This window comes from Suillus bovinus (genome assembly GCF_016758785.1).
Source record: "Suillus bovinus strain UH-Sbo-P2 chromosome Unknown EDB93scaffold_15, whole genome shotgun sequence".
Lineage (NCBI taxonomy): Eukaryota > Fungi > Basidiomycota > Agaricomycetes > Boletales > Suillaceae > Suillus > Suillus bovinus.
The window spans coordinates 460728-483487 of record NW_024542071.1 but is presented as its reverse complement, the minus strand read 5'-3'; the positions used below and the strand labels follow the sequence as shown (position 1 = coordinate 483487).

The following is a 22760-nucleotide window of genomic DNA, read 5'->3' as shown; positions in this document are numbered from 1 at the left end:
TTTTCCCTCCCAGAAGTGCTTCACGAGATCTTCATTACCGGCATGCGCAGCTAATTTCGCTTTATGTCTCCTAACCTCCGACTCAAGTTGCGTTATCCTTTCCTATTTGCAATGTATCAACAATTTGGTATGAATCTGTGTGTAACTGGCGCACCGCTCGTGATTCGGCGAGGGCCTTGAGCTCCCGAGATGACTGATATTTTATATTTTCACGACTTCTAAGTTCATTTAATTCGGCGTGCAGCAGCTCACGTTGGTCGCGAAGGCGAGAGAGATCTGCATCCCGCTTAGCAAGTACAGCTTTGAGTTCTTGATTCATTTGTTGCGCAGAAGCCTGACAAAGATGAAATGAACAAGTAGGAGAACAAGTGTGGGGTAACCTACCCGAGTCTCCTCCTCAAATTGCGTCCGACTTGATTGCAGTTCTCGTATCGTGACGTCCAATCGTCCAATTCTGCTATCGTTCTCAGCTTTCACGTACTCCAGCTGATCCCTACGCTCAGATAATATCTTGTAATGCACAGTCCCAGAGACCATTTCAACTGTTGGAGCGGCACGCTTTAAGATTTTAACTTAAGCATTGTCCTGCGGAAGGTGATGGCCGACAAACCTCGACCTCGAGCTTCGCTATGATCTCCGCCTGAGTCCTGATTTCTGCCTCCAGTTTACTTGCACGTTCGGAGGAAATTTTGAGCTCCAATCGAAAAGCTTCCATATCTGATAGGGATGAATCACTATGACCATTTAATTGAGGCGGCTACAAATTGTGAGTTCTATGTAATGATGAAGGAAACCCATAGTCACTGACCGGTGAAGTTGATGGCCCATGATTTGGGGTGCTTCCTTCTGCTGGGCATGGTTGGTCCGGGTTTGAATCTTCATTTGCCTCACCCTTTGTCTTCATGGCTGCAACAGTGCCACTTTGCATGCGGTCTAACTTGATCTCAGCAGCAACGAGGTCGTCGTGTAGTTGCTCCTTCTCTGACTGAACCTCGTCAAGCCTTCGCTGCAGAATTGCTATCTCAGAGCGAAGTGCAACACACTAGGTCGAGTCAATATGGTGTGTGTGGCCTAGTGGAAATACTGACCTCGGTCTGTGATGCCTGACAGCGTTGATATGCCTTATCATTGAAGGTGGCCGGATTGAGTTTCATGAAGCTTGCGATTAGTTTTTCGGTTACAAGCATGTTCTTCTCTAGTGCAGCTTTGAGGCTTGAGTCAGTTGAGATGTGCTGTGACAAGTCAAAAATATCTGGCACAATGCTTAACAAAAGCCAAGTCATGAAAGAAGTGCTTGACCCACCTTTCGTATCGACTTCGACAGCTGGAAGGTCCTCCGGTGGCGTCAGGGTTTGAACAGTGTCTACCAACTATCCCACCAGAATGTTGATGCCCACTACTAAGATAGTATATATAACAACTTACCTGCTTCCAGCATGCGGCAATAGCTACTAGACCTGCCTCGCACGAGCTTCTTCGTTGCTCCAGTTGAGCAATGCGCGCCTGATTCCGTTCGTTCTCTCTCGAGTAATGCTTCATGCGCCTGAAGATAGCTTCCTTGCGAAATAGCTAATAAAGAGTAAGGTTTTTGTACGCTGTAAGGCACAAGAGATGCAAAATCACCTCTAACTGGTGGTTGTCCGCAGGTTCTTCTGCGTCGTGATTAGCACTCAAGCCATTGACCTCCGGGCTCCCACTCGTGCTCGTCAATACCCGCTTCTTTGCTTGAGCAACCTCTCCGTCATCCGGCAAGGGCCTTTTCCTTGATTCCAACATGATGACGGATAAAAAGAGGCGTTGGTAGGACACGACGAATAGAATAAACACTTTCAAAATGGACCTTAGCAATGAACAGTATATCTGAGTTTGAAACTCCGATAGCTATGCAGCGGGTTACTTTCTCGCCACCGCCTAATTTTTGCATGTCCTTCTGACCTGTCATGCAAACATTTGTCCGGAGGCTGCCCGGTTCATGGCAATGGGCGTTGTATAGTTCTAGGTCATCTAGAACTTCTCCGCAGTGCTTGGTATTATGCTCAGGCAGACGCGCTGCTTCAGCAGCAGCCGCGGTCGCCAAGTCCCAACCGGTGGAATATGAGCCACCAACTTACCCCACATATCAGTTAACAGAGAAAGATGTGCAAAGGCTCAATTTCCAGAGGAACATTGGTGTTTCCGCTCACATTGATTCCGGCAAGACGACTCTCACAGAACGTGTACTTTTCTATACTGGTCGTATTCGGGAAATTCATGAGGTGAGTTAGTCAATCTTTTTGTGGTTTTCAAAAAATATTTGTTTTGTAGTCAAATTTATTTACATGGGGCGCGACTGATTTTTAATTCGGCTAAGGTTCGGGGTCGGGATGCTGTTGGTGCCAAGATGGATAGCATGGAGCTTGAACGCGAAAAGGGTATCACTATTCAAAGTGCTGCTACATTTTGTGATTGGGAAGCAACTTCACCTGTGACAAATGAGAAACAAAAGTATGCAATTAATATCATTGATACTCCAGGTAAAATGCTTGTCTAACTATCTCCGTGATGAAATTGACGCGTCTTTGCAGGTCACGTCGACTTCACCATTGAAGTTGAACGCGCCCTCCGTGTCTTGGATGGTGCTATCCTAGTTCTTTGTGCCGTATCTGGTGTACAGGTGTGCAAAACATATTCAAACTTGACCAACAACATCTTACCATTTGTATAGAGCCAAACTACCACAGTAGATCGACAAATGAGACGGTATAATGTTCCCCGGATTTCCTTTATTAACAAGATGGATAGGTGGGCCTCGATTTATCCATTTGAAGTCCGAATTTTAATACCTCCTCCCGCAGGCCTGGCGCCAACCCATGGCGAGTTATCAATCAGATCCGGTCAAAACTCAAGATTGCAGCTGCAGCGGTTCAGGTGCCCATAGGTGTTGAAGACGAGCTAAAGGGTGTGGTCGACCTTGTACGTTGGAAGGCCATTTACAACGAAGGAGAAAAAGGGTACGTCTCTAAAAATCTATCTATCCCAGCGGCGTTAACCGTATCCTGCAGCATTAATGTCGTAGAATCCGACGATATTCCTGAATCTGTGCTCGATCTTGCCAAGGCTAAGCGCGCCGAATTGCTTGAACAACTTGCTGAAGTGGATGACGAAATGGGAGAACTTCTGATTATGGACGAGATCCCCACAACTGCGCAGCTTGTTGCGGCCATTCGTCGTGCCACCGTCGGTCTCAAATTCTCGCCAGTTTTCCTTGGCTCTGCTATCAAGAACACCGCTGTCCAACCTATGCTCGATGGTGTATGCGCCTACCTCGCGAACCCCGCTGAGGTACCCGTGACAGCCCATGATACAACGCAACCTGCATCTGCCCCACCTGTTCCACTTGTCCCTGCCTCAGATGCACCTCTCGTCGGCTTGGCTTTCAAGCTTGAGGAGGGACGATTTGGTCAGCTGACATACATGCGGGTTTACCAAGGCACTCTGAAGAAGAGTGGTATCATTTACAATGCCCGCACTGGCAAGAAGGTTAAGGTCCCTCGACTGGTCCGTATGCACAGTAACGAGATGGAGGTACGCGTCTTTGCCGTTTATGTACTTCTAGACCTTATAACCTTGTGAAAATAGGATATCGAGTCCATCGGTCCTGGTGAGATTTGCGCTATCTTCGGCGTTGAATGCTCCTCTGGTGATACTTTCACCGATGGTTCGACTAGTTTTTCCATGGTGAGCACGTTCATGATACTCTCCTTTTGGTACTGGTCTGATCCATATTATTCTGAAGACGTCGATGTTCGTTCCCGAACCTGTAATTTCCCTCGCAATCAAACCCGAAGGCAAAGAGACTCCCAATTTTTCTCGTGCCCTGAACAGATTCCAGAAGGAAGATCCAACGTTCAGAGTTCATCTTGACAAGGAGAGCAAAGAGGTATGTATGCTTGTATACAATGTCACTCTTTTATTCACGTTTCACTGCAGACCATCATTTCTGGCATGGGTGAACTTCACTTGGAGATCTACGTCGAGCGCATGCGTCGTGAATATAATGTCGCTTGCACCACTGGTAAACCTCGCGTCGCATTCCGCGAGACCATCACGCAACGTGCGGAGTTCAACTATACCCACAAGAAACAAACGGGTGGTGCAGGGCAATTCGCACGTGTCATCGGTTACATTGAGCCTATGGAATACAGCGAGGACCTTGGCCGTGATGTTGACTTTGTGAATGTCGTCATGGGAGGAAACATCCCTACTAATTTCATTCCTGCCGTGGAGAAGGTACGTTGTCGTAGCTGCTGGAGGATCCGCATCTTCATATTGTTCTACAGGGCTTTTACGAGGCGCTTGAGAAGGGTTCATTGTCGGGTAACCCCATTACTGGCTGCTGCTTCGTGCTCAAGGATGGAGCTTTCCATGCTGTGGACTCATCTGAACTTGCTTTCCGAAACGCCACTATTGGTGCATTCCGTGAAGCTTATAAAAATACAAAGCCAGTCATTCTCGAACCTATCATGACTGTTGAGGTCGTCGCCCCATCCGAATTCCAGAGTGCGTCGCAACCTTTTGTTGCGTGGATGAACTCTAATTTCTTATAGGCGCTGTCATCGGTGGACTAAATCAACGGCGAGGTACTATCATTGACAGTGAGGTTCGCGACGAGGAGTTCGTATGCACTGCAGAAGTTGCTCTGAATGACATGTTTGGCTACTCGAGCCAGCTCCGCGGTGCGACACAGGGCAAGGGCGAGTTTACCATGGAATATAAGGTATGTTATCCCCGTCGGCTGAAGAGTAGAAACTAATGTTATCCTTGTAGAACCACATGCCTGTGCTACCTAATATTCAGAAGGAACTGGAAGAAGCCTACCGCAAATCGCTGCCACAGGCAAAGAAGTAGATTTATTACATTAATAGACACATCACTGACCTACATAGAGCTTACTGGCCTGGATTTTTGGCTTGATCTCTAACAACGCTAGAGCCTAGATAATACAATACACATCACTCCGATACCATATCGCGCTTTGTCGATCCGAAGGTGTCTTGTGTCGAGCAGGAAGGTAACCTAGTGACGCGGAAGCGCCAAGACGACCACTTCGCTAGCTTCCAACTCCAATATTTCGCAATCTGCCTTGTCGCCGTTCCCGATTTGTGTCTCCACGCAAGTGAAGTCCATTGGCTGCCAGAAAGATGGTGAGCTCGTATTCCAAAACAAAAATCAAAGAGGCCCGTTACCTTGTACAACACCGTCATCGGTTGGTCTGAAAAATATGTTGTAAGACCTGAAAAGGCAAATGTTGGTAGGTCACTTACGCCAAATTGCAGTGTTATACATGATTCCTTGCCCTGCACTCGCTACGAATGCTCGAAGACTATTGAAGTCAGGTCTGTCGTCGGCTCCATTGTGAGCAACCACCACAAGATATGCACTACCTGGCTCCTTCAGCGCCTCATCGCCCTGTATCCCTCCCCCTCCCATAGGAACGAAGGCCTGGTTCGTATATGGGTGGCGCTCGACGACCTTGAGCTCTACACCACCGTTGACAACTTTTGTCGGATTGCAGCGATAGACAGACAGCCCACTGCTAGCCTCCAAACTAGCCGGATACGACGATTCTAAAAGTGAAAGCTTATGGAATTTGGTTGCAGATCCCTGATTGGCAGGCGTGATCTTAGTTCCGGGGGGAGCTGCGGCATGGTCGCCATACGCTTGGATGACTTGACCAAAGGGCGAAAAGGCTTCTGGTGTAAGAGGGAGAACAGGTATGGTTTTGACCTGCTTCAGACCCACAGGTGCCGACTCAAGTGGTGCAGCAGCATCGTTTTCTGTTGCGTCATTGGGTCTGACCGCAAGGTCTGTAGGACAGGGCCCTTTCGTGCCATAGATTCGCACGCGTTTGATACCACCATCAGGATATATGGTAAGCTTCACGTGGGTGTAGGCAACAGAAACATCTGCTTCCAGTGCAAAGAAGTGCCTCCGATGGGGACCAAGCTTGACCGGGGACAAAATCTGTGTCCAATCGGCAGCATCGCTATCCGGTACATCCTCTTCGCTATTCAAAGCGTGGAGTTCACAGCTCTCTGGGAAGTTGCCCTTGAAATGCGCCGTGTCAATTTCGACTGTTCTTAGATGGCCCGGTGCGCCCCTAAATAGTCGCGGGTAAGCTCAATTCACTGGACTCTGGGAGGTTTTGGTGACTTGCAGGTTAATGATCACCCAATCCTTGTGACCCTTTTGCCGGCTCCGCTTAGTCTCCCAACCATCGCCCATATCTTTACCTGCACGGATATAGTAGCGAGCTCGAAGTTCCGAGAAGCGGGAGACACGCACCTCGTCCTGGGAGAATCAAATTTGCGCCAACACCAAAATGCTGATCGGACATAAATGACACGCGACCTCCAGCGAAGACATGAGCGAGGTCGAATACTTCTTGAGTGCTGTCAGGCTGCACAGGAGCGACGTTACCGTAGACTCGGAAACGCGCCTATAATTGAACATGTGAGTTTCACATTCGAGCTGTTGGTCACGCGTCTTACGATGCCACCGTCTGGATACATGTTTAACTTTACGAACTTCACTCGCTCAGTCTCTGGTATCTTGAAAAGATGCCGCTTGGACGGCCCGAGAGGGACACGCGGTAATATCTCGGTCCACTAGCGTCATATCTCGATTTAGAACAAGCGGACGCGTGATACAGACACGAACCTTTGCGTTGTCCATGTCGTGTTCATCCACTGATGAGTCCGTAATACCTTCTACGGACACTTCGGGAGCTTCATTACCTACGCATTGTGACGATCTTATCGATGAATTCATTGTGTAAAAATAAGAAAGACAAACCATTGAAGTGACTTGTATCGATGTCGAATCCGACGATCGTGCCCAACGTACCAAGTTTAATAATACACCTATGCGGGGAATACTTCTGTGACGTATTGTGCAGATCATACCTCGTCGACATACCAGTCATAGGAAGGATTATGTCTCCGTGTCTCCCAGCCGCTGTACAACGCGCCTTTAGGGCCGAACTGCCCTTTGAGGCTGGGAGCTGGCTGTGGAGAAGGACTTGATATTGCTATTGCAAACTCACACTGGCCGTGGAACTTACCTCGACTTCAAGCAGGTGAAATGCCTCGGCGAAGAATTCATCCGAGACTTTTACAACCTTTCCTCCCAGTGCGACACTGGAGAGCTCTGAAATCAACGGGTTGCGTAAGGATCGAACAAAGAGCAATTTGAATACAATACACACCAGTGTTAAATTTGAATGCTTCGTGAAAGGTTTCAAGTGGGATGCTCTCGTATGCCATGGTAAGCTTTGCGTACTACAAGGTGATGGATGTATGAAAAGACTCCTCCCCGCAGTCACAAATGACTTTCTTATCTTACTGTGGAACGCCTTGATGAAGAGAGGTGTTCGTAAATTCCATCACGCGATCAGTGGCACTGATCTGTTCGGGACCAGATAGCAGAACCGATATCCATTGGTCCATAACAATTAACCATTACGGATCGTGAATGCAATCACACGAGCAGTGGCGTCACAGGCAGTGGTATGTTCCAGATAGCAAAAGTTGAAAGCACCAATATCCATTGAATAGTAATCAAGGTAATCGAAAGCTACTGAAGCTCGTGGAGCTTAAAATCTGGATAAGTTTGGGCCGCTGGTCGGAGATGATACACCGATCGTTACATGGGTTAAAAATTCACGGCCGGTGAGGGACTTTCGCTACTCGGCACGATGTTTCATGCTCGGGTAGGTTGTAACGTTTAGCACTCACAGAAGTTGTTTGGGAACGTTACGTGCTTGATGCGGGTTTCAAAGCATCATCCAAGTGTTCCGATCTCTCGATGCGAGCATAACTTTGCATTTGCTAAAGCACGATTATTGTTCATTTTGAGGCAATCCACCATGCAATCAGGTTAACAACTATCTAGGCTCGGCAGCTTACAGCAAGACTTTCAGCACCCACCAGTCCTCCTCAACCCTTGTTGAATACTTTGAAATCCAGAGGATGGCGACAGAAGCTGCGCATACATCGTTCTGATCATCTTTTGAGTGGTTTGAAAATCTCGAAGAATCGAAGGGGTTGTCAAAACAGGATGGTGTTCTATGGTGTTGTGATGATTGTTGAAGAAAATGGATGACGCTGTAACCATCACTAGCCCACAGGATCCCAGTATCGCGAATATTTGTCATGTCATTGAACTTTTCCTGGTGATGATGCAGAACAGCTGTGACGCAACTCTGTTTTGGCAGTAATGGGGACATTGGAGGAGGAAATGGTGCAAGCGGTGGTTAGTACAACAGAGCTCATATCGCCATATCAGGAGGCAACGCTGGTGAATGCCTCATCTGAGCCATCTAGCATTGCGCACGTTGTTGGAATTTCTTCCACAGATGACGCAGCCTCGGGACTAATCATCAAATCGACGAAGTTGCAATGTCACAAAGAGATCCAGATCAATGTCGTCCTCGGCATTCCAAAGTCGAAGTCGATGGTTTGAAGCCTAAAATACAGCACGTTGTTCCCCGCGTACTGATTCATCATTCCTCCTCGAGGACTCATCGGACATCTACCAACTCACTTCTCGCTTCCCTCCTAAAAAGCTCTTCACCTCCATCAGTGTCAACCGATCACGAGAACACGCCAAATGTCGGCACCAATTAGGAAATAGACACAGACGAAGATGTGGCGCTTGCCGGGGCTTGGGAATGGGATGAGATAATGTGAGATATAGAGACGGCGGAAATGTGCAACGCGAGGGGTCTGCATGGGGCTCATCAAAATTTTCATTAAGCTGCTCACAAAGAGATCACCCACAAAAGATTTTACACTTCGGCTGTCTGCGAATGTAACATCAAATCCATTAGAATCACAAACCTCCTGAGTGTTTGGATTGCGAACAACCTTCAAACCCAGCATAATCAACAGTCGGCTGTCCTCGCCAATCAAGCGCGGTTGCTGCCACATAAGCGCCACGTGCAATCATTGTCATTGTCATGACGTCTCGCCCTTCGCAGTAGGAGATCCCCGTCTGTATTCCCCCGCATGTGGGCTGCCACGTGTGGTCGCCGAGAAATATCCGGAAGAGTTTCCGTTCAGAGAACAAATCAATGGTTTGATCATAGGTCAACCACGTCGTTGTCGAGTGAAGCGATAGAGACTTCATATCTCGGACGTCATGAGTCACGGCAGAAACGGAGTAAGATTACTATTATTACGCGCATCTGGAGATGAGAAGAGCGTCGATCACTCGAGGACATGACACGTGTAAGTGAGTATCCTCAAGTGCGTGCAAGGACGACACGTTTGACATTCCATTGGTCTTTCCATACTTGCGTGTTTCGCAAGCCTGCTGACTGCTGGAGTATGCCCTCGACCGCATCTGCTTGAGCATGACCCACTTCCAATGCCACGATTGAACCGTCTCGTAGCATTCCTTTTTGACTGAGAAGCTGCGAGATGTGACGATAGTAGGTCAGGCCATCCTGTTCCCCGGAATCTGGCGGGTCGCCTAACAATGCCACAGGATCTTCGTAATTTTTGACGGATATGGGAAGCTCGTCGTACTCTCGTTTTGGAATGTAAGGAGGATTCGCCGTAATAATGTCGAAGGGAGGCAGGAGGCATTTGAAGATGTCTGGATCACGGAGATCACCAAGCACTGGAATGAATACGTTTTGAGTGAATGGAACCAGGGACGAGGGCTGGGATGATGGAATATTGCAACGTGCAGCATTATCCATGGCTAAGCGGATTGCGTCTTTAGATATGTCTACACCATAAGCACGAGTACTGCCTGGTGGCCAGAGATGACATAATAAAAGAGGTATGCAGCCGGTGCCAGTGCATAGATCGAGGACGGTTAGCGGACGAAGGGGGGTCGGCGATATCATATCCGCAAGGCGAAGAGCCCAGTGTTCTGTCTCGGGACGAGGTATCAACGTTGGAGGCCTTGTTAGCAGGTCAAGAGGACCAAATGGCGTAGTACCTAGAGATTTGCATGAGTAAATAGCACGTGTATTTGATGAACTAGTCTGCGCACCTAAGATATATTGGAGTGGTTCTCCACTCAACCTGCGCTGGAGCATTGCGGTAAGTGTGAGAGAATGGGATGGGATCAAAGCTTGTTTCATCCATTTGAATTCGCGTGTGGCAGTTCCACGACCAAGTGAAGAAACCAGCCTAGCGAATAGATGTTTCACACTGTCACTACGCATACTAACTTGGTTCAAGGTTAGAACCTAACCTATAGAACTTTTGCCTCTCCGGTGTTTCCGGACCGTCATCGGCAGTGCCGACCGGTTTACGGCTGTTTTATTTATTATGTAAGGAAATAGTAAAAAAAAATATTATATGTACTTGGCAATAATTGGAAATGATGTATATCAGACTCAATCGGTTTACGGCCGACGTCAAAGTTTCCCTTGCTTGCAACCGACAGTCATAATTCTTCTTCCTCTTACTTCTTACAAACTCTTTCACAAGTTACTTTGCTGATCATTATATGTCTTCATAGCAACTCTCATGGCAGCAGATTCTGTCCTCACTACTACATCCTCAGAAATGTCTACTTTGGTCGACCCATCCCCTGTGACTACTGCTGCTCCTTCACCATCCAATGCATACGTGAATCCTTCCCAGATGGTCACTCCAGAACCACAAGCTGGCCCTTCTCATTACCGCACACAAAAAGACAAAGTCGCTTTGAAGAAACGTAGACGCGATGAAGACACTGAAGCTCCTCGCAAAAGCAGGGACGGTCCCAAGAAAAAGAAAGCCAATCGTGCCTGCGCGCACTGTCAGAAAGCACATTTAACATGTGATGATTGTAGGTCACCTGTTTGTTCCCCGGATCTCGCACATGTCAACCTCATATTTCCTCTAATAGCTCGTCCTTGTCAACGTTGCGTCAAGCGTGGAATTGCTTCTAGCTGTACAGAAGGTCATCGCAAGAAAGCCAAGTATCTTCTCGATGATGACGAACTTCGTGCGTGCTTCTCTCATCTCTGCTCCTCAGGTTAATTTTGATCACGTGCTCATGACAGAACAACTTAAGAAAAAGGGCAGAGTTCCTGATTCGAGTTCAGAGCCGACACCCGCGCTCCAACCGACATGTAACACGTCTTGGCTCTTTCATCTAGTCGTGTGATATTCTGACACTGCGTGTAGCTGAAACCTTCCAATCGCACGATCCACTCTTTAATGTGTCGTTCGATCCCAATTTTACGTTCGGCTCCGAGGCTGCCAACCTAGAGTACTCCATTCTTTCTGCGATCTTGGGTAATCCAAGTCCTCCAGAATCTGGTACAGCACCGTCCCCGTCACAACAGCAACAACAACAAGTTTCCCAGCCAATCCCAAATTCGGCGTGGTCTCCTGAGCCACTTCACGCCCAACCCCAGTACATTCAGGGAACGCCAAGCAATTTTGGCTCCCCGTTCGGCGATCCGCCTCAGTTATCGATGCCGCAGTCAGATAGCATATCTGCTTCTCAATCGTCGCCAACCTTCCTTGCAAGCTATCCTGCCCCACTATGTCGAACTTCGTCACCAGCGTTGCAATACTCATATGCTCAACCACAGCCCCAATTATCAGCTCCATACAACCTTGCACCGCACTATTCGCGTGGTGTCGTTAGTCTCGGTTCCTCAAGTGTGATGCGCACGCCATCAAGGGATACTCGTTCTCACTCCTACGAGTCTTCTTCGCGGACATCACCATCGCCTACGGTCCAAAGCGGTGATCACCATTCTGTTCGTGTTTACTTTCTCATACTGTACCTGGCTCATCATCCCATTCAGACCATCAACGTAACAGTGCCTTATGATTATACCGAAGGTTACCACTTTCTCATGAAGCATCTCCCGAGTCGGTGCGTATACTCTGTGTGCTGAGAAGTCGAGAGCTCCTGGCCTGTGTGGTCAAATCCTAATATTATCTTGGGTTGGATTGCCCCTGGAACCCCTGGACCGTTCAGCTTTGAAAAGAATGACATATTACGCATTGTTCGAGCACTCGCCATCTTTCGACCATCGCTTATCGCTCTGCAAATGCCCATGACGGATGAGGACGAAGTGTTCGTCGAGAAATGTTTCCAAAGATCACTACTCGTGCGTACATCACTTTATTCTCACATGACGCTGGTTTTGATTTCCCGTGTAGGAACTCGAAAAGCTTATATCGTACAGCGGCACACCAACGGTTGTCTGGAGGCGAACCGGCGAAATCTGTCTCGTCGCACCCGAGTTTTGCATGCTCACGGAGTGGCGCCTGGAAGATCTCGTTGGAAAGCGCAAGTACATATACGAAGTCCGTGTATTCTGTCTCTTTCTTGAAATCACGTTGACCCGGTGCTAGTTATTCGAAAACCAATCCGTCGTCGAATACTGGGAAAACTTCGCCTCTCATGCTTTTGAGAACACGACCAAATCAGTATACTCGCACTGCGTTTTGCTCAAGCCCTCCGGCGCGCCGATACCCTCGACCTTTTGTTTTTCAATACGAAGGGACATCTTTGATCTTCCCAGCATAGTTATCGGTAAGTGATATCCTGACTCCCATCAATACGTTGACTATAAGTGCCCAAAAGGCCAATGGTTACCGCTCCTATGACCCGATGTCCCACCCGGATAATGTTGTGACTCGCTTATCTATTTATCTACATTTGTACCGAGATACTGCATTCCTTGGAGAGGATGGCTTAACTCTGTACATTACTTTATGAACTTCTTATATTGCACATGATTTCGCCTGCACCGCCATTGCAATAGAATCATTATCCTAGTACTGATATTCTAAACGTAGACAATGAAGCTGACTTTTAGTCGATCCTGTTCCAATTCGTACAATCTATGCGCGCAAGGGAAATACACGCCTATATATTGGAGACGAGGTATCGACGAATGAGAACGAGCAGCCGTAATTAGGATTCGAGTGGAGACAATAAGAAAATAGTCCAATCTCCAAGGAGTACAACAACCAACCACATGCACACTCATTTCTCATTCTCTTTTCCCCCATGGCATTTTTACACTGCTCCTTCGATATTTGCATATTCGCTCTCCACACCTGGTTCGATCAAGCATGCGTGAGTGAGAATGAGACACGCGGATGCTCCGATGAGCCAGAATAAAGTCATGAATGGAGAGGAGAACCACAGGAGGGGAATACCGATCACGAAGAGCGCCGTGTACAGGGTCTTTTGGGTGACAAATTGTCCATAGACTTCCTCTAAATGACAACTCTATGGTCAGCGCCGGATCAAGGGAAGAAAGAGAAAGAGGAAGTCGCACCAAAACGGTTGATGACGGCAAAGCCTCCAAAGAGGAAGACGAGGGATAAGAGAAGGAGGGGACTTGCAATACTATGGGGATGACATCAGCTGTGGTGTTCGGGGTTGAGCGATAGCTCGTGGTTGGGAGTATACGCACATGGAATATACTGCAAGAGCAGCTACGATGAGAGTGTAGTTCCCGGAGAAATACCGAGTGTTATATGTGAGTCGCTACGAGTTCGGTCCTCAGCGACACGTCCTCAGGGTACGCACGAAAACGCACCGATACTGCCGTGTTAAAATCTGCAGGTCTTGAAATTCGGTGGACATCAAAGAATTCTGCAGGAGTTCTGAGTGTGCTCAAGCGGGTTTCCTGAATAAATTTGTCAAGGGTTAGAAACCAGGTTTTTTTCCTTTCATGCAGATACTACGTACCCGGAAAGACTTGAGGGTGTCAACGACGCGAACAACGGTTTCCATAACTGTTAGTGGATGGTAGATGGTGGTTGATTAAGAGTTGGGTCTGTGGGCACAGTGCTGGTTTTTTCTGCTGCGGCGGCAGCTGCTGCGTTTCGCGTGTCCGAGTGACCAAACAGTGTGAACACGTCTCAATTGACTAATTCCATTTAAACTGTCGGGCGCTTATTCAACACCTCGTTATCACCGCTCCAACAGCGCTTGGGCTTGCATTATACTACAGACCATCCAGCCTGCTATTTCTATCGACTACAACATGATCAGACGCACGCCTACCATGATTCCAATGTCAGACGCCGACGTCCAAGAAATCCGAGACCTTGTCACAGACCAAAAGTCTCGCTTCGAGGCCAAGCAAAAGACCCTGCTCGCAATGAAAAAAGTAGCTGAGCAGCCAATCCAGCCAAACGACCCACAGACCTTGCCGTGGTTCCAGCTATTAGTAGCTGAGAGGAATAGACGGCTCGGCATACCTGCCCCGAGCACAGCTATTCCTGGTCCGAGTACAGGTTCGACTCAAGCGCTACTCGCTGAAAGACTACTCCGAACTGACAGCCTCATAGGTTCTATAGTTGACACACACGCGAGGTAAAATACAGATAAAGCGGTGCTACACGTAGTAAAACAAAGTACGAGATCACAGGACACATTACAGTCTGGATCGTCGGGTATTTCATGGACCCGCTTGTCCATGTCAGGGCCCGCTTTCAAATGCATTCCTGAATCCTGTACATCACGTTGTCATCAGCCCCTCATCAGAAACATCAGAAGATGTCCCAAACTTACCATCCAGATCTCTCTTATCACATAACGCTACAAGATCAGGCCGCTGAAGGTGCAAACTCGTCGTCTTGAGGCTCTCCCATAATGTGGAGTTTGTCACACCACGCTTGTCATTCATGCCATTATTGTCCACCACCCCATCACTATCTTGCAAAACCAACGCATCAAGAATGTGTGACTGTGCTTCCTCGTATCGCTGTCAAATCAACGTCAACAACAGCACAGCATCACAGCTAATCGGAATAAGAAAGACCCACCCGAAGATTAATGCAAGAAATGCCCAGGTTGAACCTACCACATAACGCGTTTTACTCAGCATCTACAACAGCCAACTATGAGGAAAGGGCCACGATACCTCGCTCGTATATATGCAGGGTTTAGATCCAGTGCCCGATAATAGAACTGAATTGCTTCCTCGGCCTGCCCATTGTTTGCCATCGTGGCACCTACTCTATTATACAGGAGCCAGTCCTGGTAATAACTTGTTCAAGTCTCGCACCATGGACTCAATTTTGAAACACTCACACTCGGGCGTACCGCCAAGGCCGTCAGGAAACAATCTTGAGCCTTGGCATATTCCTGTGGAACATTGATAATCAGCCCATGACTCTCCGGACAGATGATCGCAAGTACGTACATCTGTCGTGTTTAGCAGCACAGCAAGCGCCACTTGTACATCTGCATCCACACTTCCCAACTCATCAGCGCTACGTGCCATACTGATAAGACATTCTATCAACGCCTCAAAATTGCCAGGAGATGATAAATTAATAGCCGATGTCAATGTGGCGTTCTGAACCATATGCTTGTACTTAGGATTGCGGATCGCCCATTCTTTGATTGCATTGTAAACGCCCATGCGATTGTTTTCATTGGTGTAAGATACCGAGAGGGCAAGCCATGCACCTAGGTGCGTCGGATCGAGTTCAACAGAACGTTCCAGGGCCTGGACAGCCTTCTTCTCACGTTCGTTTTCTTGATGTTTGACGCCAAGCTCATACCATGCTGCAGCGTTATTTCCATCACGCTGGACAGCCGCCTCTAGTTTGAGAACGCTCTATTTCAGATGGAGCGGAGTCAGCATACATGTGAAAAACAAGAACGTCTTGTGACTGACATCATAGGCACGTTGAACATCACTCACGTGCATTCCATGATGGTACGTCCTTGATGAGTCGCCCAGGAGATAAGGATTATTCTCCTGAAATTGGTAATTTGCCAAGGCTTTAATTCCCGTGGAGGTAGCTTCAAAGGCATCCCAATCGCGCTGCAGTTCATGCCATGAACCGTGCTCACCCGCGGATATAGTGTGGGGCACAGGTCCTGTATAATGAGCATTCCAGTACTCCGAGAACTCCTCGTTTTCTTGTTGAAAATAAGCATCGTTGGCGCTATTGTTATTGTCACGTTGGCGGATGTACGCCTCGCTTAATTCGAAAGAACCTTGATAACCCTGGACGGAACTCGCTGGTACTGAGTGGACACGGACAGGCTCCTGAACTTCTCGCACAGGAATGTCAACTGCACGCCCCTTTCCCTTGACGTCTACACGAGCAGCAGTGCTGCTTTCGCTCGGAACGATCTTGTCTTCTTCAACGATGACTTCCCCATCCCGAAACTGACGCATGAGGCTCATGAATTGACTTTGATGGAATTTGGGATTCTGCTCGCCCTGGACAGCATCAATGACACGTGCTGCTAATTGTGCCATATCGTCATTCGGTGCAGGCTTTGGCGCGGTGTGAAAAGATTCAGCAACTGGGACGACATTCGCATTCAACATCGTTTCTTGAGACTGAAACTCTCTGTCCCATGACATCTCTTCAGACAAAGTATAAGCGTTTGATCAGATTCAATCAAATTATCAAACGCACGATCAGTCTGCAAGGCAGATCTTTGCATCGGCATCGGCACTGCGGACATCATGCCCGACATAGGACTCATTCTGTAGCCCATATGCGAGGGCATACTACCTAGCACTTGAACTCCGCATATATTCACCTTATCCACCACAAGCACGCACCTTGTAGTCCTGGACTCATAGGCACAGAAATAGGACTCTGCATTCGATCTTGCTGAGCCTCGACATGCTTGATCACAGATGCAGGCGTCTGCACCTGTTGTACCAAAAAATCGCTCGCCCAGCCCGAGGGAAATGGGTTCTGGGTCTGCGGTAATTGAATAGATGCTTGAACTTGCGGGAGAGCATCGTGAAATCCAGCCAGATTGAAAGGCTGAGGGACTACAAGCTGGGCCGGGGGTGCATGCGTCGAATTAAAGAAACGTTCCGCATGCTCTTGTAGTTCAGGTGAAGTAGTTTGTTGGGTGCGGAACACCTGGGTGTGATGTTATCGGGGTTTCATTTGATTCGAAGATTTTATTATTACCTCTCGAGATGAACTCGCACGCGTGCCACCGATGAAATCCTGCAGCGGGGTACATTGGTTGATGCGACCCTAGGACTTCCCATAACCCCGCACGCACCTGCTGCACTCCGCGGTCTTGGTCAAATCTTTTGGATAGGCTCTGAAGTGGGTTTGATGGGCCGCATTCGGACCCACCGACGAGCATTGCAAGGGACATTATGATGGGATAGGAAGAGAAGTGTTGGATGAGTACTAAGTCATGCAAGTGACTCTACCCTATAATAGCCGAGAGTGCATTTCTCACGTGTTTCTCCAAGTTCCCACGGATCGTGGCAATAATGATTGGGGGGTAACATTAAGAGCAAAGTATATTAACTGTAAGCCCAAGGAATCGATACAAGAGTGTATACATCAGTGGGAATGAATGATGATGAGCCTATAGCTCAGGTAATCTTACATCCTGAGTGTAAAGAGGAATCATGAAAACATGAAAACAAAATATCTAAAAGCGTTCTGGGAGTCCATGAGTATTAACCACTAACTCTAACTGGCAGTGCTTGAGCTGGGTCCTGGTTGATTGCCGGGAGGGTGGTCTGGTAGTGGAGGACCCTGAGATTGTGTGATCGCTTGAGCATGTGCTGCAGCCTGCTGCTGAGCTTCTACAATCTGTCTGCATTCAGAACCACCCTCGGAACGAACTATGCCGCGGAGTAGTAAGTACTTGAGTATCGAGAAGGGCAGGGATAGTGACTTACGATGTCGCTGGATGGAAGCAAAAGAGGGATGAATGTTAGTTGATGTGGGTTGGTAACGATATAGAGAAGTTACGTTTAGGGCATCCAGGCGACTGAAGGTCTTTTTGCAGCCCTGACAAATGTTGGATTGGGAGCGCGTGGCGTGTAGTGCTTGATGTCGCCTGTGCAGATCATGACGTGAGCATGTCATAGGTGAGTCAATGATGTAGAGAGGATCGGTGACGCGATAAGGGACAACGGCCGGCGGAAGCCAAAAATATGATCGAAGAGTATTGTGAAGGAGTAAGACTTACTTGCAGTCATGCTGTCTTGCAAAACCTTTCTTACAATCGGGGTACTCGCACACATATGGACGTTCCTCGGTGTGAGATCGAAGATGACCTAGTGGATGACGGTTGGTTGTAGAATGAAGAGACAATATTGGTATGATTAGGCACCTCTAAGATTGAATCGACGCGTAAATGTGCTCCCACAACCGGGGACTGGACAGGCGAAATGAGCTTCATTCCTCCGCCTGCTTGCACTTGCAGCCTGTGTTGCGGATGTTGTGACCTGCTTCTTCTCTACTTGTAGAATAGGGGGGAGACGAGTTATAGCGGTTTGGGAAGTGTAATGGGCGGAAGCAGACCCCTCTCCTGCTCCGGATGCGAGGACCTGAGCGTGAGTGTATAACTCTGCAGAGGTTGGGGTATAGTATGATTCTTGCTTTAACTCCGGTTGACCCTGAATTGGTGGAATGTTTGGTTGTGGATATGGAGATGGATGTGTGGTGTGTCGGAACGGAGAGTTAGACTGACTCCTCCTGTACGCGTGACCTGAAGGGTATTGGTCTTGAGGAGTGTCGTTCGGACCTGCGCCTGGAGGAAAGGATTGCTGTTGCTGAGACATGTTTGTGGGTTCAGTTGGAATAAAGTGATGATTGTTATAAGCTTGAAAGTCTTGTTGAGATGTGGGAGATGTGGACCAGTGAACCCGAGTCGAATCCAGGTTCATGATTGATAGGACCTTTTTATTATTTAGGCGAGGGAATAGAGGGCTTCTTTGATTTGAAAGGTTGTACTTAAGATCAACGGAAGTTCTGAACAGAAGCGGATGCTGAGACTTTTCAGGACAGCGGGTGGGGAAGCGGATGTCTGAATCTGGAGCGCTCTCCTGGCGCTATTTGAAGGAAGATGACACAGCCTCAGTCTTTTAATATTAAAACTAAACCAAAAAAAATTAAAAGAATCCAGTGCACGTGGCTGTGTACACACACCAAGCCAAGTGGCTGTGACTATGTACTCCGGTTACCCGTGCAGCACTGGAATAGGCTATCAACTAGTACCACCCTGTCCTTCAAAGATATGTGCATCCAATAACCTCCTCCGTCTCAATAACTCACTCTCACTGATCCGTTGTCCCATCTTCCCGTTCCCTCCGCGAGGCGTACTGCTCTGAGGCGTCGTACTAGTCGCTGTGTCCACCTCCCCACGACGCAACTGCCCAGATTTCTGCACTTGCAACATGGTCTCAACAAGCTCACCGGATCCCCTCCGCGAATTCATCGGAGGCGTTGATCCCACAGAGCTACCCTGCGTCATAGTAAGCCGTTTTCGAGCAACAAACGTGATACCCGAGTCGTCCGTCTCCGTTTCAGATGTAAACGGGCTAGGACTACCATCGGCGTGTCCGTCCCCATTCACCCGTTTCGGAGTCACAGACGATGATTGCGGCGAATTTCTCCGCGACCGGATCTTCTTTGTTCCACCAGCATCAACGGCCTTCACCTCAACCCTGCCGCAAGGACTGCCCTTCTCTTTACCGCTATACCTCACAAATGCATCATCCATCCAGTCCGCCAAGTCCTCCACCACAGCCCGTGCTTCACTCATCAGGGTCATCATCTGAAGATACCCGTGGCTCCAATCAGAGAACAGCACCATCTGCACCCAGTCATCTTCCGTCTCGTTCGCAAGTTGCTCCCTCTCGTTCTCCAACTTCTCCAGTCCTTCGTCACTCTTCAGGTGCGCGGAGCTCATTTGGAGCGTTTCCCCAAATCGAGCACTCTTCCCAGAAAGTGCAAGCTCTAGTTCAATCTTACGCGCACGTTTGGCCTCCCTGACACGCCCCGCAAAAATGACGGTATCGTCCACAAATGGATCCTTTTCACCACATTGCATCAGAAGCGGAGGAAATTGTGCTAGAAGTTTCGCGGGCGTTAGGATGGGCGATATAAAGTAATCAGTGGCAAAATCCGGATTATGGTGGGGACCAATATAGAGGATGGCCATCGCTCGCATCTGTGGAGTGTAATAAATACCCAATGGGATTGAACAATGATCAGAAGTACTTACCATACTGGGAGGTATAATTCTATCCTGAAAATACCCCGTGCGGCTAGTCATGGTCAATCGGGTACCAATCAGTTCGCGTTTCTCGTCTTCGCCTTTGGTAGACGACGCTTTACTATCAGCCTCCGCTACAGCTGCAGAAAGTTTTTCCTGCTGTTTCTCGAGCCTCTGATGCAAGTATACACCGTCCCCTCCGCTGACGCATTCAGGGTACACAAAACGCACACGATCCTCAAGTGGCCGGTCCTCCTCTCTCACGGGCTCGTCCTCGTCGCTTTCAGAACCCGCCCAAAAACCGCTATCTTCATGTCGCACTGGATTGGTTCGCGCACTATCTCTCCCAGCGCGCGTTCCAAACGATACCACAGAGCTCTTTTTCTTCATTCCCAAAGTAGAGTGGTGCCGAGCCGGCACCGGCTTCGACTTGATAGGGTCAGCGTCTACTCCTGTAAAATCCAATAGCGCATCTTTCCAGCTCCTGCGTCTATGTAATTTCCGTCGTCCGGACCCGTGTTTGCGGTCTCCCACCATGCTCAACGGGCTAACATGTTGCAAGTGGTCTTTCTGCGATGCCAACTCATGTATGCCCGGAAGATTACCCGAGGACTGCTCGGAGCGCAGGACCTGGAGGTTCTCAGGGGACATCCACGAGGTAAAGTTGAAGTCTAGCGCTGCATAACTCAGCACAAGTGCGACAGGCGCGGGAAGAGGAGCTGTAGAAGCGGGGAGCGCGGCGTTATGTTGTAAGATCTTGGTCATCACGCCCACCACAAGTGTTGCACCGCTAAATAACCGTGAATAAGCGGCACGCGATTACTCATGAATTGACGTACGCAGAGTCTCCGGTCAATATAATGTTAAGCTTCTTACCAGACATACCAATGCATCGTCCAATGGACATGGAAATGACCCGATAGACATCGAAGCATTCATCAATCGCGAAAGGGTAAGGATCTAGTACGTTAGTTAGTAACATGAGAACAGGCACATTATGTCAATATTACATTCTGGTGCCTTTCCGTACTCGACGGAGAGTACTGGTTTGCCTGTGCGTGACGCCCAAGAGCGCAGACGCTCATCATGATGTTCCGGAGTCATTGCGACAAACCCACCACCAGGGAAGTCAAGTATGAGATCCGTGGCTTGCTGAAGCTGAGGAGTAGGTAGCGCAAAGTACACGTGTACCTTTAAAGGACGCTCGTATGTCGACGTGGGAGGCCTTGGCAGTAGAAATTTCCTGCACAGAGACATTCGCGGCGTCAACGCAATTAAACGGAGCTAGAAACGTTCTAAGACAAGGCTCAAAGCATTGCGAGGATGTCTTACATATGGATTAGTAGTCTTCTCCCAGGTAGTTCTGAGCATCTCGACAGTCGGAACAGCTCTGTACCTACGAATCTACGAACATGTTCTGTGAATAGTATTGACATTAGTGGCGTGCACAAGAAGTACCTTTTCGTCAGCTTCATTGGCGTAGATGATATAATAGATGGAAAATAAGATAGAGCAGAAGTCTTTAAGCCATTTGGGGCGTATGGACATAGCAGTAGCAAAACCAGCATCAAGGCCAATCGCAATCCATGTAGCACGGTAATACGAGGGCGAGTACTGCATCACAATGATTATGACATTGTCAAGCACCAACAAAGGGGAAAGACTCACCAAACGAGCCAAAGGTTCCGGTGCTGCGAGATTTCAAGCTCAAATCAGATGAATCAACTGCTAGTACCGTTCCATGGACTTACCTCCAAAACCAGTAATCTTGTCCAAATTTCGAGCAGCATACACTGCAGTGAGTGTACTAACAATGATCTGCCAAGGCGAGAAACGTTCTAAAGGCATCATGTAATTGAAAGCTGTACGAATGTATACACCACTCACTCAAACGCCTATTGGCTCTTTTGAGCCACAGAAACCGTGGAGCATCGGGGCTACCGTACACCAACCGCCAAATCCAGAAGATGAGAACAAGAACAACCTTGTATCATTGATCAGCAAAGGAATCGCCAGTTATGGTCGTAGTTACCTGAGTGCGTTTCCAAGATGGACTTGGTCTACCTAGAAGATAGTCGATCATGATGAGTTGCGAGTAAGGAGGGGCAGTGGGACAGGCATGAACTACCAGACAACCCCCTTTTGCATGTGATTTCTCAAATTACAGCACTTGCCTTATTTGGTGTACACCCATTTCTACTGTCGTGACTATTATTAGTCATGTTCATCTGGTCATTCATTGTCTTGCTTGAAAGTACTGCATTGTCACCGAATGCGCGGTGGCCGCACTTCTTTGAGTCGACTTCCGCATCACCTTACTACACGTCGTTATCGAGCACTGCAGTTGTCACGTAAAGTCTCGGATCTGTAGAACGCTATTCGGTTAGAAATTTAGAATTGGACTTCGCAGTGTTGAATACTTTTATACCCTAATCGAATAAACCAGCTTGGATCTCGCAGTCCAAGTTATGCAGCAGATTAAGGAATAATTATAGTATGTAAATCCGCTACCTGAGTTTCAAGGGTGCGCCATGGGTGACAGATGACGGTCCAAGTCTGACCCAGAAGTAACGATGTGCAGGCAAAGGATTAAAATCATGTCGAAGTAGCCCAACCAGCGCGACAACTGTTAGTGACACGCCATGAGTTAGATTGACTCGTGATACAGCAAAAAATAATATTCGTCAACAGCTGCTGAGTATTCCGAAATCGGACACTTGGAAACAGAGTCCAGACTGGTTAACGTTTAGTACGGTACTGTCCACTTCTCAAGTTTGCTC

The 22760-nt window shown here is 48.2% G+C and overlaps 10 protein-coding genes across 10 annotated transcripts; 3 read left to right on the top strand and 7 right to left on the bottom strand.

The window, feature by feature from the left end:
• Positions 1 to 1859, bottom strand: EDB93DRAFT_213964 (uncharacterized protein). Its single transcript, XM_041455733.1, has 9 exons — positions 1624 to 1859; positions 1426 to 1569; positions 1304 to 1370; positions 1089 to 1252; positions 809 to 1042; positions 611 to 757; positions 385 to 558; positions 155 to 334; positions 1 to 97 (listed from the first exon to the last, which is right to left on the bottom strand). Exons 1-9 carry the CDS (start codon positions 1774 to 1776, stop codon positions 83 to 85), a joined length of 1278 nt encoding a protein of 425 aa, XP_041309624.1. The 5' UTR covers positions 1777 to 1859; the 3' UTR covers positions 1 to 82.
• Positions 1860 to 1884: 25 nt separating this feature from the next.
• Positions 1885 to 5054, top strand: EDB93DRAFT_213754 (P-loop containing nucleoside triphosphate hydrolase protein). Its single transcript, XM_041455731.1, has 12 exons — positions 1885 to 2255; positions 2351 to 2513; positions 2565 to 2653; positions 2705 to 2781; positions 2835 to 2990; positions 3042 to 3564; positions 3619 to 3717; positions 3776 to 3919; positions 3970 to 4269; positions 4320 to 4539; positions 4587 to 4756; positions 4807 to 5054. Exons 1-12 carry the CDS (start codon positions 1941 to 1943, stop codon positions 4885 to 4887), a joined length of 2337 nt encoding a protein of 778 aa, XP_041309623.1. The 5' UTR covers positions 1885 to 1940; the 3' UTR covers positions 4888 to 5054.
• A 1-nt stretch (position 5055) lies between these two features.
• Positions 5056 to 7304, bottom strand: EDB93DRAFT_1239698 (galactose-binding domain-like protein; the record flags this gene model as incomplete). Its single annotated transcript, XM_041451671.1, has 11 exons — positions 5056 to 5169; positions 5226 to 5251; positions 5304 to 6139; positions 6197 to 6272; positions 6325 to 6478; positions 6531 to 6647; positions 6700 to 6776; positions 6835 to 6902; positions 6958 to 7046; positions 7103 to 7188; positions 7247 to 7304. The coding sequence occupies 11 exons, from the start codon at positions 7302 to 7304 to the stop codon at positions 5056 to 5058; spliced, it is 1701 nt and encodes a 566-aa protein (XP_041309622.1).
• Positions 7305 to 9283: 1979 nt separating this feature from the next.
• Positions 9284 to 10219, bottom strand: EDB93DRAFT_1239697 (S-adenosyl-L-methionine-dependent methyltransferase; the record flags this gene model as incomplete). The annotated part of the gene is made up of 2 exons (XM_041451670.1): positions 9284 to 9990; positions 10045 to 10219. 2 exons carry the CDS (start codon positions 10217 to 10219, stop codon positions 9284 to 9286), a joined length of 882 nt encoding a protein of 293 aa, XP_041309621.1.
• Positions 10220 to 10372: 153 nt separating this feature from the next.
• On the top strand, positions 10373 to 12705 carry EDB93DRAFT_213660 (uncharacterized protein). Its single transcript, XM_041455730.1, has 7 exons — positions 10373 to 10989; positions 11048 to 11116; positions 11172 to 11874; positions 11980 to 12112; positions 12165 to 12311; positions 12360 to 12540; positions 12592 to 12705. The coding sequence occupies exons 1-7, from the start codon at positions 10527 to 10529 to the stop codon at positions 12612 to 12614; spliced, it is 1719 nt and encodes a 572-aa protein (XP_041309620.1). The 5' UTR covers positions 10373 to 10526; the 3' UTR covers positions 12615 to 12705.
• Positions 12695 to 13892, bottom strand: EDB93DRAFT_213553 (prenylated rab acceptor PRA1). The gene is made up of 5 exons (XM_041455728.1): positions 13711 to 13892; positions 13559 to 13648; positions 13433 to 13506; positions 13295 to 13365; positions 12695 to 13232 (listed from the first exon to the last, which is right to left on the bottom strand). The coding sequence occupies exons 1-5, from the start codon at positions 13753 to 13755 to the stop codon at positions 13030 to 13032; spliced, it is 483 nt and encodes a 160-aa protein (XP_041309619.1). The 5' UTR covers positions 13756 to 13892; the 3' UTR covers positions 12695 to 13029.
• A 116-nt stretch (positions 13893 to 14008) lies between these two features.
• On the top strand, positions 14009 to 14239 carry EDB93DRAFT_1062355 (uncharacterized protein; the record flags this gene model as incomplete). The annotated part of the gene is made up of 1 exon (XM_041444848.1): positions 14009 to 14239. A coding segment is annotated over one exon (231 nt), but the record flags the coding sequence as incomplete, so codon positions are not given.
• A 156-nt stretch (positions 14240 to 14395) lies between these two features.
• Positions 14396 to 17151, bottom strand: EDB93DRAFT_213618 (uncharacterized protein). The gene is made up of 11 exons (XM_041455729.1): positions 17020 to 17151; positions 16923 to 16961; positions 16559 to 16871; positions 16410 to 16508; positions 15653 to 16356; positions 15173 to 15592; positions 15061 to 15114; positions 14891 to 15006; positions 14793 to 14826; positions 14539 to 14731; positions 14396 to 14478 (listed from the first exon to the last, which is right to left on the bottom strand). The coding sequence occupies exons 1-11, from the start codon at positions 17116 to 17118 to the stop codon at positions 14447 to 14449; spliced, it is 2103 nt and encodes a 700-aa protein (XP_041309617.1). The 5' UTR covers positions 17119 to 17151; the 3' UTR covers positions 14396 to 14446.
• A 293-nt stretch (positions 17152 to 17444) lies between these two features.
• On the bottom strand, positions 17445 to 18544 carry EDB93DRAFT_1102565 (uncharacterized protein; the record flags this gene model as incomplete). The annotated part of the gene is made up of 4 exons (XM_041447223.1): positions 17445 to 17599; positions 17657 to 17817; positions 17950 to 18037; positions 18094 to 18544. 4 exons carry the CDS (start codon positions 18542 to 18544, stop codon positions 17445 to 17447), a joined length of 855 nt encoding a protein of 284 aa, XP_041309616.1.
• Positions 18545 to 18790: 246 nt separating this feature from the next.
• On the bottom strand, positions 18791 to 22063 carry EDB93DRAFT_1270729 (Alpha/Beta hydrolase protein; the record flags this gene model as incomplete). The annotated part of the gene is made up of 10 exons (XM_041454324.1): positions 18791 to 19935; positions 19990 to 20770; positions 20820 to 20940; positions 20991 to 21264; positions 21313 to 21384; positions 21439 to 21594; positions 21649 to 21671; positions 21732 to 21818; positions 21868 to 21964; positions 22013 to 22063. The coding sequence occupies 10 exons, from the start codon at positions 22061 to 22063 to the stop codon at positions 18970 to 18972; spliced, it is 2628 nt and encodes an 875-aa protein (XP_041309615.1). The 3' UTR covers positions 18791 to 18969.
• Positions 22064 to 22760: the final 697 nt, after the last annotated feature.

Coding starts and splice junctions, on each gene's coding strand:
- EDB93DRAFT_213964 (XM_041455733.1), bottom strand. CDS start 1,776: ATGTTGGAATCAAGGAAAAGGCCCTTGCCGGATGACGGAGAGGTTGCT. Junction 1,371..1,425: donor TTGCCGCATGCTGGAAGCAG/GTAAGTTGTTAT, acceptor CTGGTGGGATAG/TTGGTAGACACTGTTCAAAC. Junction 335..384: donor AATTTGAGGAGGAGACTCGG/GTAGGTTACCCC, acceptor CATCTTTGTCAG/GCTTCTGCGCAACAAATGAA.
- EDB93DRAFT_213754 (XM_041455731.1), top strand. CDS start 1,941: ATGCAAACATTTGTCCGGAGGCTGCCCGGTTCATGGCAATGGGCGTTG. Junction 2,782..2,834: donor TTTATTAACAAGATGGATAG/GTGGGCCTCGAT, acceptor CTCCTCCCGCAG/GCCTGGCGCCAACCCATGGC. Junction 3,718..3,775: donor GTTCGACTAGTTTTTCCATG/GTGAGCACGTTC, acceptor ATTATTCTGAAG/ACGTCGATGTTCGTTCCCGA.
- EDB93DRAFT_213660 (XM_041455730.1), top strand. CDS start 10,527: ATGGCAGCAGATTCTGTCCTCACTACTACATCCTCAGAAATGTCTACT. Junction 10,990..11,047: donor TCTCGATGATGACGAACTTC/GTGCGTGCTTCT, acceptor TGCTCATGACAG/AACAACTTAAGAAAAAGGGC. Junction 11,875..11,979: donor ATGAAGCATCTCCCGAGTCG/GTGCGTATACTC, acceptor TGGACCGTTCAG/CTTTGAAAAGAATGACATAT.
- EDB93DRAFT_213553 (XM_041455728.1), bottom strand. CDS start 13,755: ATGGAAACCGTTGTTCGCGTCGTTGACACCCTCAAGTCTTTCCGG. Junction 13,507..13,558: donor ATTTTAACACGGCAGTATCG/GTGCGTTTTCGT, acceptor CCGAACTCGTAG/CGACTCACATATAACACTCG. Junction 13,233..13,294: donor TGCCGTCATCAACCGTTTTG/GTGCGACTTCCT, acceptor GTTGTCATTTAG/AGGAAGTCTATGGACAATTT.
- EDB93DRAFT_213618 (XM_041455729.1), bottom strand. CDS start 17,118: ATGTCCCTTGCAATGCTCGTCGGTGGGTCCGAATGCGGCCCATCAAAC. Junction 16,509..16,558: donor TATGAGTCCAGGACTACAAG/GTGCGTGCTTGT, acceptor TTCAAGTGCTAG/GTAGTATGCCCTCGCATATG. Junction 16,357..16,409: donor ATCTGCCTTGCAGACTGATC/GTGCGTTTGATA, acceptor CTTTGTCTGAAG/AGATGTCATGGGACAGAGAG.